Source organism: Oncorhynchus gorbuscha, unplaced genomic scaffold (assembly GCF_021184085.1).
Source record: "Oncorhynchus gorbuscha isolate QuinsamMale2020 ecotype Even-year unplaced genomic scaffold, OgorEven_v1.0 Un_scaffold_2129, whole genome shotgun sequence".
In the NCBI taxonomy this organism is placed as follows: domain Eukaryota; kingdom Metazoa; phylum Chordata; class Actinopteri; order Salmoniformes; family Salmonidae; genus Oncorhynchus; species Oncorhynchus gorbuscha.
In genome coordinates this window covers 1-13,857 of record NW_025746716.1, presented here as the reverse complement: position 1 = coordinate 13,857, position 13,857 = coordinate 1, and the positions used below count along the sequence as shown (strand labels likewise).

The window sequence follows — 13,857 nt, the reverse complement described above, 5'->3', positions numbered from 1 at the left end:
TCTATTCAGTAATCTTTAATTTTCAACAGACACAAAAGACAAATTTCCTTTACATAAAAATCCCCATAGCATGAACATTAAATGAAAGAAGCCGATTGATTCTGGGCACCATCAGTAGCCTATATTTTCTATTTTAGCAAAAGTGGGCTAAATTTACTTCAAAGAAAAAAACAATAATAGCAATTTTCTATCATCCACTCAACTGAAATATTTTTAAAATATAATTGGATTGAAATACAATAAAATAAAGTGCAAAAATCTATTAATCAAAAACAACACTTTGTTTAAGGAGAAGTAACATGCAGTGAAAACAAATATTAAACTTCGCTTTTAAACTTGAACTGAGTAAAAACTCTATGTGAACAGTAATGTTCACTTGTTTGAGGTTGAGGGTAATGTGTCACTTGTTTGAGGTTGAGGGTCAGAATTGAGTGGAGGTGTTCAGCAGTAAGTCGACTTCTGTGTGATGTTTTGTTCAAGTTCATCTTTTCCACAAGTTGCCAAACATAGACAACGTTTGAGCAATCAACAATGTCACACAGAAATGTCACACAGCTGGGGCTGTGTCGCAATGTCACACAGAAAGCCATTTCACACAGAAACATTTCGTCTCGAGTTGTGTTGTGTCTTTCCTTGCTGTCCAAGAACACAAATCTTTCATCTTTGAAGCACCTTTCCCTGGCTTAGCCATCGCACCTCTGTGTGATAAGGCAAATCACCATGCTCCGTTTCTAACTCGTCAGAAATGCCTTGAACTGGCGGTATTCAAAACTTTGGCTCTGATAAGTTAACTGTGCGCGTGATGATGCTCATTACATGCTCCATTTTCAAGGCTTTACCGCGCACAACGCTTCCTGGTGTATGATACAATGATAAGCTGTCAGCTTTCACCTGTCACGTTTTCCTCTTGCATCTTTTCCCGTATCTTTCCACCAGTCCGTCCCTGTGTCCACACATCGCAGGTGCTCCGTCGGTTGTCAAACCCACGAGTTTTTCCTGAAGGCAGCTCCATCTCATTTACACATCTTGACACCTCTTCATACAAATCATGCCCCGTGAGCTGTGCCATGCACAGACGTAAGCCAAAAACTCCTCTGTCACGCTTAGGCTGGAGTCCACTCCGCGGATGAAAATTGACAACTGGGCAATGTCAGAAATGTCGGTGCTCTCATCCACAGCCAAGGAATATGCAATGAAATCTTTTCCTTTTTCACAAGCTGCTCTTTTAGATTGATGGACAATGGTCCACACTCTCTCGGCAATGGTGTTTCTGCTCAGACTCACATTTAAAAAGAGTTGCCTTTTTTCTGGGCAAACTTCACAAACTTTAATCATGCAGTTTTTGATGAAATCCCCTCCGTAAATGGCCGGGCTGATTTAGCGATCTCTTCTGCCAAAATAAAACTGGCCTTGACAGCAGCCTGGCCTTGTGATTTGGCTTTTGACAGAGCCTGTCGAGATTTGAGGCCTCGTTTTTAATTCCTCTGCCTTTTGTAGCCTTTGTTCCATGTCCATATTCTTGTTTTTGTCCGCGTGTTTCGTTTCATAATGTCGTCTCAGATTATACTCTTTCAGTACCGCCACACTTTCTCCACACAGAAGACACACAGGTTTTCCAGCTACCTCCGTGAACAAATACCCGACTCCCACCTTGTTTGAAACCCCGGTTCTCAGTGTCCACCTTCCGTTTTGCCATTTTTGATGGGTATCTGAAAGTTAATTTTACTGTGATGCTGACAACTGCTGTGCCAATAAATATTGAAATGAAGCAGCCTACTGCTCGGTGCGTCACCGTTGCATTGTGGGAAATGTAGTATTGGTGCGTGTAAAAGATCTGCGGGCTGCCGGCTTGCTGCGGTCTGCGGGCCGGTTCTAATAATAAATCAAGATCATCCCAGGGCCGTAAAAAACCTTCTGGCAATGGATGTGGCCGCTGGCCTTGACTCTGACATATGTGCCATATACCATCTACCATCTACATATACCATATACCATCTACCATCTACCATATACCATATACCATATACCATATACCTACCCAACCTGAATACACTAGTGATATATACATATACCATCTACCATATACCATATACCATCTACCATCTACCATATACCATATACCATATACCATATACCTACCCAACCTGAATACACTAGTGATATATACATATACCATATACCATATACCATCTACATATACCATATACCATATACCATCTACATATACCATATACCATCTACCATATACCATCTACCATATACCTACCCAACCTGAATACACTAGTGATATATACATATACCATCTACCATCTACCATCTACCATATACCATATACCATATACCATATACCTACCCAACCTGAATACACTAGTGATATATACATATACCATATACCATATACCATCTACATATACCATCTACCATATACCATATACCATATACCTACCCAACCTGAATACTCTAGTGATATATACATATACCATATACCATCTACCATCTACCAACTACCATCTACCATCTACCATCTACCATCTACCATATACCATATACCTACCCAACCTGAATACACTAGTGATATATACATATACCATATACCATCTACCATCTACCATATACCATCTACCATATACCATATACCTACCCAACCTGAATACACTAGTGATATATACATATACCATCTACCATCTACCATCTACCATATACCATATACCATATACCTACCCAACCTGAATACACTAGTGATATATACATATACCATATACCATCTACCATCTACCATCTACCATATACCATATACCATCTACCATCTACCATCTACCATATACATATACCATCTACCATATATCATCTACATATACCATATACCATCTACCATATACCTACCCAACCTGAATACACTAGTGATATATACATATACCATATACCATCTACCATCTACATATACCATATACCATCTACCATCTACATATACCATATACCATCTACCATATACCATATTACCTACCCAACCTGAATACACTAGTGATATATACATATACCATATACCATCTACATATACCATATACCATCTACCATATACCTACCCAACCTGAATACACTAGTGATATATACATATACCATCTACCATCTACATATACCATATACCATCTACCATCTACATATACCATATACCATCTACCATATACCATCTACCATATACCATCTACATATACCATCTACATATATACCATCTACATATACCATCTACCATCTACATATACCATCTACCATCTACATATACCATCTACCATCTACATATACCATCTACCATCTACATATACCATATAGCATCTACCATATACCATCTACCATATACCATCTACATATAACATCTACCATATACCATATACCATATACCATCTCCATATACCATATACCATCTACATATACCATCTACCATCTACATATACCATCTACATATACCATATACATATACCATCTACCATCTACCATATACCATATACCATCTACATATACCATCTACCATCTACCATATACCATATACCATATACCATATACCTACCCAACCTGAATACACTAGTGATATATACATATACCATCTACCATCTACCATCTACCATATACCATATACCATATACCATATACCTACCCAACCTGAATACACTAGTGATATATACATATACCATATACCATATACCATATACCATCTACATATACCATATACCATCTACCATATACCTACCCAACCTGAATACACTAGTGATATATACATATACCATATACCATCTACCATCTACCATATACCATATACCATATACCTACCCAACCTGAATACACTAGTGATATATACATATACCATATACCATCTACCATCTACCAACTACCATCTACCATCTACCATCTACCATATACCATATACCATCTACCATCTACCATATACCATATACCTACCCAACCTGAATACACTAGTGATATATACATATACCATCTACCATCTACCATCTACCATATACCATATACCTACCCAACCTGAATACACTAGTGATATATACATATACCATATACCATCTACCATATACCATCTACCATCTACCATCTACCATCTACATATACATATACCATATACCATATACCATCTACATATACCATCTACCATATACCTACCCAACCTGAATACACTAGTGATATATACATATACCATATACCATCTACCATCTACATATACCATATACCATCTACCATCTACCATCTACATATACCATATACCATCTACCATATACCATATACCATATACCTACCCAACCTGAATACACTAGTGATATATACATATACCATATACCATCTACCATATACCATATACATATACCATATACCATCTACCATCTACCATCTACCATATACCTACCCAACCTGAATACACTAGTGATATATACATTCAGTACCAGTCAAACGCCTGACACACCTACCGTTTCTATTTTTGTACCATCATCTACATTGTAGAATAATAGTGAAGACATCACAACTATGTAATAACACATATGGAATCATGTAGTAACCAAAACAAGTGTTAAACAGAGTGTAGCACAGCTGTCATCAAGGCAAAAGGTGGCTACTTTGAACAAGCTCATATATTTAGATTTGTTTAACACTTTTTCAGTTATTGCATGACTTTGAAATGTGTTATTTCATAGTGTTGATGTCTTCACTAGTATTATACAATGTAAAAATATAAAGAAAACCCTTGAATGAGTAGGTGTCCAAACTTTGACATGCATACATACATACATAACATAACATAACATAACATAACATACATGTACCTTTTTATATACAACCTGAATACACACACAGTAAAATAAGAGTAGAAGTAGGACAGCTTTCAGCTTTGGCACTATTTTCATTTGGGGAGATGTACATTATTTTCCACACCTTCATCCACAGTACTTCAGTCACTCACAGCTTTGGTGTGGTTGCTGGGAAACTCATCAAGCGGATATGTAAGACCTGTCTGCCAGTAGACATCGCCCTCTTGTGGCCGTCCACTGTAGTACATAAGTCCACAAGTGTACTGTTTGGAAGTGTAAACATGCGTTGATTGCCGTTGTGATTCCACTGTGATTATGATTATTGGACCCTGCTGGTCATCTATGAACATTTGAACATCTTGACCCTGCTGGTCATCTATGAACATCTTGACCCTGCTGGTCATCTATGAACATTTTGAACATCTTGGCCATGTTCTGTTATATCTCCACCCGGCACAGCCAGAAGAGGACTGGCCACCCCTCATAGCCTGGTTCCTCTCTAGGTTCTGGCCTTTTAGGAGTTTTTCCCAGCCACCGTGCTTCTACACCTGCATTGCTTGCTGTTTGGGGTTTTAGGCTGGGTTTCCGTACAGCACTTTGAGATATCAGCTGATGTAATAAGGGCTTTATAAATACATTTGATTGGTTGATTTAGGCAAACAGTTTAAAGCCTTTCGTTAGTTGGACACGGTGGAGTGAAAAACACAAACAAACCAAAGCATTTAAGATGTAAAAAGGAAGGTGATTTAATGATTTTTAAGTATTCTCTTTGGAAAGGAGTGTTGTCCAGCCAAGTAAGCAGACAGACAACGATGTGTCTTCTTCCTCAGCGTTTCTAAAGGACCCGACCCTACTGTAACGTCCTAAAAATTATTTTTATTTTTTAACTCCTTGTTTTTCTTCCCTTTTTTAAAATTCCGTCGTTAGTTGCTGACACGATGACTTGTTGTGCGAGTTGCTGAGTGCTGTCTGGGGCGTAGACTTGGTGTTAGACTCCAGTCAGAAAACTAACCCATTAAAGTGGATGATGACCTAAGTACCTACATGCTCTGGCATCGATATAAACATTTCTGCACTCGGTACCTCAGCAGACTGTTTCATTTTTAGTTACTTTAGTGAGAGATTTTTTTTAAATCAGGTTTTCCTACTTAGACTAAGGTCTTTGCCATAATGCAAATGAAGACACGTTTATATGCTCTTAAAATCTTTATTCCTTGCGCTGAATGTTCATTGTTAGGAATGCAATACATACATTATATTAATGGTGTCTTAAAATGCTCTGTTATGCTTTTTAAAATGTTGAATGCACGGGCCTATTATGGATGAATTGTCCTGTTTTCTGCTTTTGTTGCCGTTCGATCGATGCAAGAGCAGAGCAGAGATGGAAAGAAAGCGAGACATCTCACTCGCTCCTTTTTTCCCCTCCTTCATATACAGTCAATGGACTAAGCGAATCAGACCCAGCTGCTAATTTATTGGTGCCTTATGGGAGAGCCTCCCCTTAAGCAGACAGGAACTTTAAAACCTGGTTAACGGCCTGAGTGGGACATCTAAATGTATCCACCATCTTTGGCAAGAGCTCAAGAGAGAGAGAGAGCGAGAGCGGAGGATTTCCTGTGTTTAGCGCGGAAGGACACCCGTCTGCCGCGGTGTGGGGGTTGTGAAGCGGTCTGGATGAGATTTCCTCTGGCGGCGGAGTGATTTTTGGCTGCCTTTTTGCATTTCAGTGTGAAGTCAATGCGAATCTGCAACACGGGAAGAACATGGCGACTTCACTTCATGAGGGGCCCGCTAACCAACTCGATCTGCTCATCAGAGCAGGTAACGGAATTTATTTTAGAACTCGTTCTACCGGCGACCGTTTGTTGACACGTTGTGTGTTTATTTTAGCGACCGCTTGCGCCCCCCATATCCGTTAAGTAGTTTGGTGAAATAATGGAGGGCAAAGCAGGAAGTGATCACCTTGCTTAGTAACCTGCATGGCGATGTCCGCTTTTCTTCAGTCGTTCTTAAAATGTTTAAAATTACCGTTTTGGATTTGAGCACTGGAGGATTAGACCGCAATCTGCACGTAGCAGCGCGTGCATATCGTGATTTATAGTTTCTTCGTCCATGTGTATCATAATAACTGGTTATTCTGGCAGAGAGGGAGCCCCGCTGAAACCAGGAAGTGTTGTAGATGTGTTGTCTTTCCTACGTCTTTGCCACGCTGTCTGAGTCGGAAGGGCATGTGGGTTTATGTTTATTCCGCGTTTATCATGGCTTTAAATACACAATCTGTTTATATGATCTACCTATATTGAATCAGTTATGTTGTGATTTTTATCCCTGTATTGAAATATAGTCTATCGATATATTTTTCCTTGTTGAATAACACATACAGCCAGTTTGTTCAAACATTGAATGACACGGAAGTGAGTGTAAACATTTAGTTGAAAGCTGTATTCTAGTCATTTTGTGACTTTTTTCCCCCCATCTGTTTTCAGCCATGTACCGTTTTTCTGAGTCGGATTCGCACCGTTATCTAAGTGTGGGCCCAGTGGTTTATCCCGTGAAGTGTGTGGCTGCTAACGGTGTTTTCGCTGGCTTTTGCGTTTACTCACTAGCGATTTTTAAGTGCAAATCGTGTCTCGTTTAAGTTCATTTTTGCCATACAAAGGTTATTTTTTACATTGTCTAGAGTGTTGCATTTTCTTCCTTGATTTAACGATGATTTAAAAAAATATATTTTTGGATCATTTCGATGGCGGAAGCATTGTTATGCATCTAGGCGGGTTGTGGCTTGATTGACAGGTCCATTTGACCAACGGCGCTCGTGAGGCGTTCGAAATCCTCCCACCAGCCAATGAGTGCTGCTAGACGGGTGGGCGTAAGATTACTGACTTATCCAATGGTGTCCGGGGCGGGGAGTGAGTGACGTGGGGACGGAGACCGTCTTCGAAGAGAACTGGAGGGAAAGGCGACGCGAGTGTAAACACGGAAGTCAAATAGGGGACTGCACTACTTTGTGTCGGACTTGCTATTATTGGCTCGGTCAAATAGTACCAGCTTTTTCTTTCTTGCTTGTCGAGACGTAATGATGAAAATCATATTTATTCACACGCATTTTGTACTTTTGAAATATGCTGACTTTTAGCCTCAATTGCTTTTTACAGATGTTAATTCATTTTCTTAAATACAATGACTGAATAAGGTAGTGCAGCAGTACTATTTCAACCCGAGTCCGTACCCAACCAAATATTCGGATAACCAACCTCTCTTATTAACCAAACACTAAAACACTCACTGTTGAACGAATCCCTAGAAATATGAAAATGCATAACATTTTATTTAACTTTTACAGTAAAAAGTTAACTTTTTAAAATATATTTTTTAAAGTGTTAACACTTTTATAGTTAAATCCGTATGTATAATATGCTTACAGATAAATGCATCTTAGTATGTATGTCAAATGTCTGTGTTTATTTCTAGCCTATGTATCGGTGTCAAAGTATCCAGTCTATGTTATGGTCTATGGTGGGTTTATTTAGGTAGTCCTGCCTGGTTTCAACGGCAGCTCGGCCTATCAGGTGCCTATAGTAGTTCTGCTTGTTTGTGTGTGTGTGTGTGGGGGCTACAGTTTGTTTGCGCTTGGGACGACGGGTAGTGTGTGTGTCAGGGTCTGAATGAGAGGGATTGGGGGGGCAGCAGTCAGTCTTCCTAAAGATAACCCTTCTCCCCTACCCTGTGCCTGCCTCGTAGCCAAACATGGGCAGGGGTGATGGTAACCAGATACGTGCTTCCCAGAGAGGGACAACAACAGGTGCCCTGGGATTGGTCCCAAATGGCACCCTATCCACTTTATAGTGCACTACTTTTGACCAGGGCCCAGAGCGCTCTGGTCTGCTCTGTACTGTAAATGTAATCCCTAGGTTTAGTCTGTCTCCTAGTTCCTCAGAAGGACTACATACCCCATATTAATAAATTGCATAATTTTTCCTTGTCTCCTTTTTTTTTGTGAAATAATTCCTAGCCCAAATGATTTACCATGACCAGATGAGCACAAGGAAATCCTCTAGACCTCTTGTTGTAGACAGCCCGTAATGAGGAAAACAGATTGGGTCATTTTACAAGGAAAAACCTTAGGGCCCAAAGGAAAGGAGGAAACTATGACTTCTAACCAATACTTATTATATGGTTAGTTAGTTATGGTTAGTTAGTTATAGATGGTTAGTTATTTGGTTAGTTAGTTACTTGATGCTCTGTAACATCTGTTTTAAGGTCAGTCTGACACTGTAGGTCATGGTGGTAAAGAGAGACTTTTATTTGCAGCTGATCCTACATCAGTTATGCCATAGTAACGGGAGACGGAACGGTTGCTAGGGGGCGCCAGAGAGAGGATGTCCGCTTTGACATACTTTAGAAGTCCTGTGTGAAGTGTAGTAAACAAGCCATTTGAAGTGTCTCAACCTTTTTAGTTTGGTAGTAAACTGTTAATGGTGGAACACCGACAGTGTTTTCACAATAAAAACCAAACCGTGGTAACAGACTTGAGGTAACCAAACACCACTTTTATTTCCAGTAGGATGCATCAGAACCCCTCTGTACTGTACAAGTGATGAAATGTCTACAGCGGCTGTACAGACCTGCAACGGTGCTTTTCACCTCTACTAACGTGTGTTTCCTTTGTTTCAGTGGAGGCGTCCGTCCATTACCAACAGTCTGGCACCAGCATCTACTGTTCTGATAAGACCATCGAGGCTGCCGAGGCTCTGCTGCACATGGACTCTGTTACCAGCCTGAGAGGAGACCGCAGCCCAGGTATTCACCATGACATATTCCACCCATAAACAGCAGCCCAGGTATTCACCATGACATATTCCATCCATAAACAGGTATTCACCATGACATATTCCATCCATAAACAGCAGCCCAGGTATTCACCATGACATATTCCATCCATAAGCAGGTATTCACCATGACATATTCCATCCATAAGCAGGTATTCACCATGACATATTCCATCCATAAGCAGGTATTCACCATGACATATTCCATCCATAAGCAGGTATTCACCATGACATATTCCACCCATAACCAGGTATTCACCATGACATATTCCATCCATAAGCAGGTATTCACCATGACATATTCCATCCATAAGCAGGTATTCACCATGACATATTCCATCCATAAGCAGCAGCCCAGGTATTCACCATGACATATTCCATCCATAAGCAGCAGCCCAGGTATTCACCATGACATATTCCATCCATAAGCAGGTATTCACCATGACATATTCCATCCATAAGCAGCAGCCCAGGTATTCACCATGACACATTCCATCCATAAACAGCAGCCCAGGTATTCACCATGACATATTCCATCCATAAACAGCAGCCCAGGTATTCACCATGACATATTCCATCCATAAGCAGGTATTCACCATGACATATTCCATCCATAAGCAGCAGCTCAGGTATTCACCATGACATATTCCATCCATAAGCAGCAGCCCAGGTATTCACCATGACATATTCCATCCATAAGCAGGTATTCACCATGACATATTCCATCTATAAGCAGGTATTCACCATGACATATTCCATCTATAAGCAGGTATTCACCATGACATATTCCATCCATAAGCAGCAGCCCAGGTATTCACCATGACATATTCCATCCATAAGCAGGTATTCACCATGACATATTCCATCCATAAGCAGCAGCCCAGGTATTCACCATGACATATTCCATCCATAAACAGCAGCCCAGGTATTCACCATGACATATTCCATCCATAAACAGCAGCCCAGGTATTCACCATGACATATTCCATCCATAAACAGCAGCCTAGGTATTCACCATGACACATTCCATCCATAAGCAGGTATTCACCATGACATACTCCATCCATAAGCAGCAGCCCAGGTATTCACCATGACATATTCCATCCATAAGCAGCAGCCCAGGTATTCACCATGACATATTCCATCTATAAGCAGGTATTCACCATGACATATTCCATCCATAAGCAGCAGCCCAGGTATTCACCATGACATATTCCATCCATAAGCAGGTATTCACCATGACATATTCCATCCATAAGCAGGTATTCACCATGACATATTCCATCTATAACCAGGTATTCACCATGACATATTCCATCCATAAGCAGCAGCCCAGGTATTCACCATGACATATTCCATCCATAAGCAGGTATTCACCATGACATATTCCATCCATAAACAGCAGCCCAGGTATTCACCATGACACATTCCATCCATAAACAGCAGCCCAGGTATTCACCATGACATATTCCATCCATAAACAGCAGCCCAGGTATTCACCATGACATATTCCACCCATAACCAGGTATTCACCATGACATATTCCATCTATAACCAGGCATTCACCATGACATATTCCATCCATAACCAGGTATTCACCATGACATATTCCATCTATAAGCAGGCATTCACCATGACATATTCCATCCATAAGCAGCAGCCCAGGTATTCACCATGACATATTCCATCCATAAGCAGGTATTCACCATGACATATTCCACCCATAAGCAGCAGCCCAGGTATTCACCATGACATATTCCATCCATAAGCAGGTATTCACCATGACATATTCCATCCATAAGCAGGTATTCACCATGACATATTCCATCTATAAGCAGGTATTCACCATGACATATTCCATCTATAAGCAGGTATTCACCATGACATATTCCATCTATAAGCAGGTATTCACCATGACATATTCCATCCATAAGCAGCAGCCCAGGTATTCACCATGACATATTCCATCTATAAGCAGGTATTCACCATGACATATTCCATCCATAAGCAGCAGCCCAGGTATTCACCATGACATATTCCATCCATAAGCAGGTATTCACCATGACATATTCCACCCATAAGCAGCAGCCCAGGTATTCACCATGAAATATTCCATCCATAAGCAGGTATTCACCATGACATATTCCATCCATAAGCAGCAGCCCAGGTATTCACCATGACATATTCCATCTATAACCAGGTATTCACCATGACATATTCCATCCATAAGCAGCAGCCCAGGTATTCACCATGACATATTCCATCCATAAACAGCAGCCCAGGTATTCACCATGACATATTCCATCCATAAGCAGGTATTCACCATGACATATTCCACCCATAACCAGGTATTCACCATGACATATTCCATCCATAACCAGGTATTCACCATGACATATTCCATCCATAAACAGCAGCCCAGGTATTCACCATGACACATTCCATCCATAAACAGCAGCCCAGGTATTCACCATGACATATTCCACCCATAACCAGGTATTCACCATGACATATTCCATCCATAAGCAGCAGCCCAGGTATTCACCATGACATATTCCATCCATAAGCAGGTATTCACCATGACATATTCCATCCATAAGCAGGTATTCACCATGACATATTCCACCCATAAGCAGGTATTCACCATGACATATTCCATCCATAAGCAGCCGAGAGACTAGAACAGAGAGACATCATTGATGTCGTAGATCTCCGATGATGTCATACGAATGTTGGTGTTCACACAACGTTACATCCACCAGAACACACACTGTTTCTCTCTCAACGTTTTCCCTCTTGTCCCACTAGATGTGTTCATCCCGGCAGGGTGTGGGACCACCCCAGACTTCATCCACGCGGCGATGCGTCCAGACGTGATGACCGAGACTGTGGTGGAGGTGTCTACGGAAGACTGTATGGACGAGGACATGGAGGTCACCCTCATAGAGGAACCAGACGAGTCAGAGCCTGACCAACATCCTGTCAAGAAGAAGAAAGGTTAGTGATGAGGACACGGAGGTCACCCTCCTAGAGGAACCAGAGCCTGACCACCGACCTGTTAGGGATGAGGACACGGAGGTCACCCTCCTAGAGGAACCAGAGCCTGACCACCGACCTGTTAGGGATGAGGACACGGAGGTCACCCTCCTAGAGGAACCAGAGCCTGACCACCGACCTGTCAGGAAGAAGAAAGGTTAGTAATGAGGACACGGAGGTCACCCTCCTAGAGGAACCAGAGCCTGACCACCGACCTGTTAGGGATGAGGACACGGAGGTCACCCTCCTAGAGGAACCAGAGCCTGACCACCGACCTGTTAGGGATGAGGACACGGAGGTCACCCTCCTAGAGGAACCAGAGCCTGACCACCGACCTGTTAGGGATGAGGACACGGAGGTCACCCTAGAATACTGGCTATCCACTGAGAAATCAAGAAACTTTCCATAATACTACCCAAAGATACTGTCTGTTGATTGAAGATCCTGTCTGTTGATTGGAGATACTGGCTGTTGATTGAAGATACTGTCTGTTGATTGAAGATACTGTCTGTTGATTGAAGATACTGTCTGTTGATTGGAGATACTGTCTGTTGATTGAAGATACTGTCTGTTGATTGGAGATACTGGCTGTTGATTGGAGATACTGGCTGTTGATTGGAGATGCTGGCTGTTGATTGGAGATGCTGGCTGTTGATTGGAGATGCTGGCTGTTGATTGGAGATGCTGGCTGTTGATTGGAGATGCTGGCTGTTGATTGGAGATGCTGGCTGTTGATTGGAGATGCTGGCTGTTGATTGGAGATGCTGGCTGTTGATTGGAGATGCTGGCTGTTGATTGGAGATGCTGGCTGTTGATTGGAGATGCTGGCTGTTGATTGGAGATACTGGCTGTTGATTGGAGATACTGGCTGTTGATTGGAGATACTGGCTGTTGATTGGAGATACTGGCTGTTGATTGGAGATACTGGCTGTTGATTAAGACATCAAAGTAATGCTAAAGAGCCTAAATGGTTTTAATGATAAAGGTACTATAAAGATGATGATGGTTAATAGGACTGAATTATCAGACTGGTTGTATCTTGTAGACAGGATGTTGATGTTAAATAGGACTGGCTGTATCTTGTAGACAGGATGTTGATGTTAAATAGGACTGGCTGTATCTTGTAGACAGGATGTTGATGTTCAATAGGACTGGCTGTATCTTGTAGACAGGATGTTGATGTTAAA

The 13,857-nt window shown here is 41.3% G+C and overlaps 1 protein-coding gene across 1 annotated transcript; it reads left to right on the top strand.

Annotated features, from left to right (window-relative positions):
- The first annotated feature begins 6,480 nt into the window (after window positions 1-6,480).
- Window positions 6,481-12,651, top strand: LOC124025022 (ETS-related transcription factor Elf-2-like). Its single transcript, XM_046338718.1, has 3 exons — window positions 6,481-6,626; window positions 9,480-9,605; window positions 12,443-12,651. The coding sequence occupies exons 1-3, from the start codon at window positions 6,569-6,571 to the stop codon at window positions 12,634-12,636; spliced, it is 378 nt and encodes a 125-aa protein (XP_046194674.1). The 5' UTR covers window positions 6,481-6,568; the 3' UTR covers window positions 12,637-12,651.
- The last annotated feature ends 1,206 nt before the right edge of the window (window positions 12,652-13,857 follow it).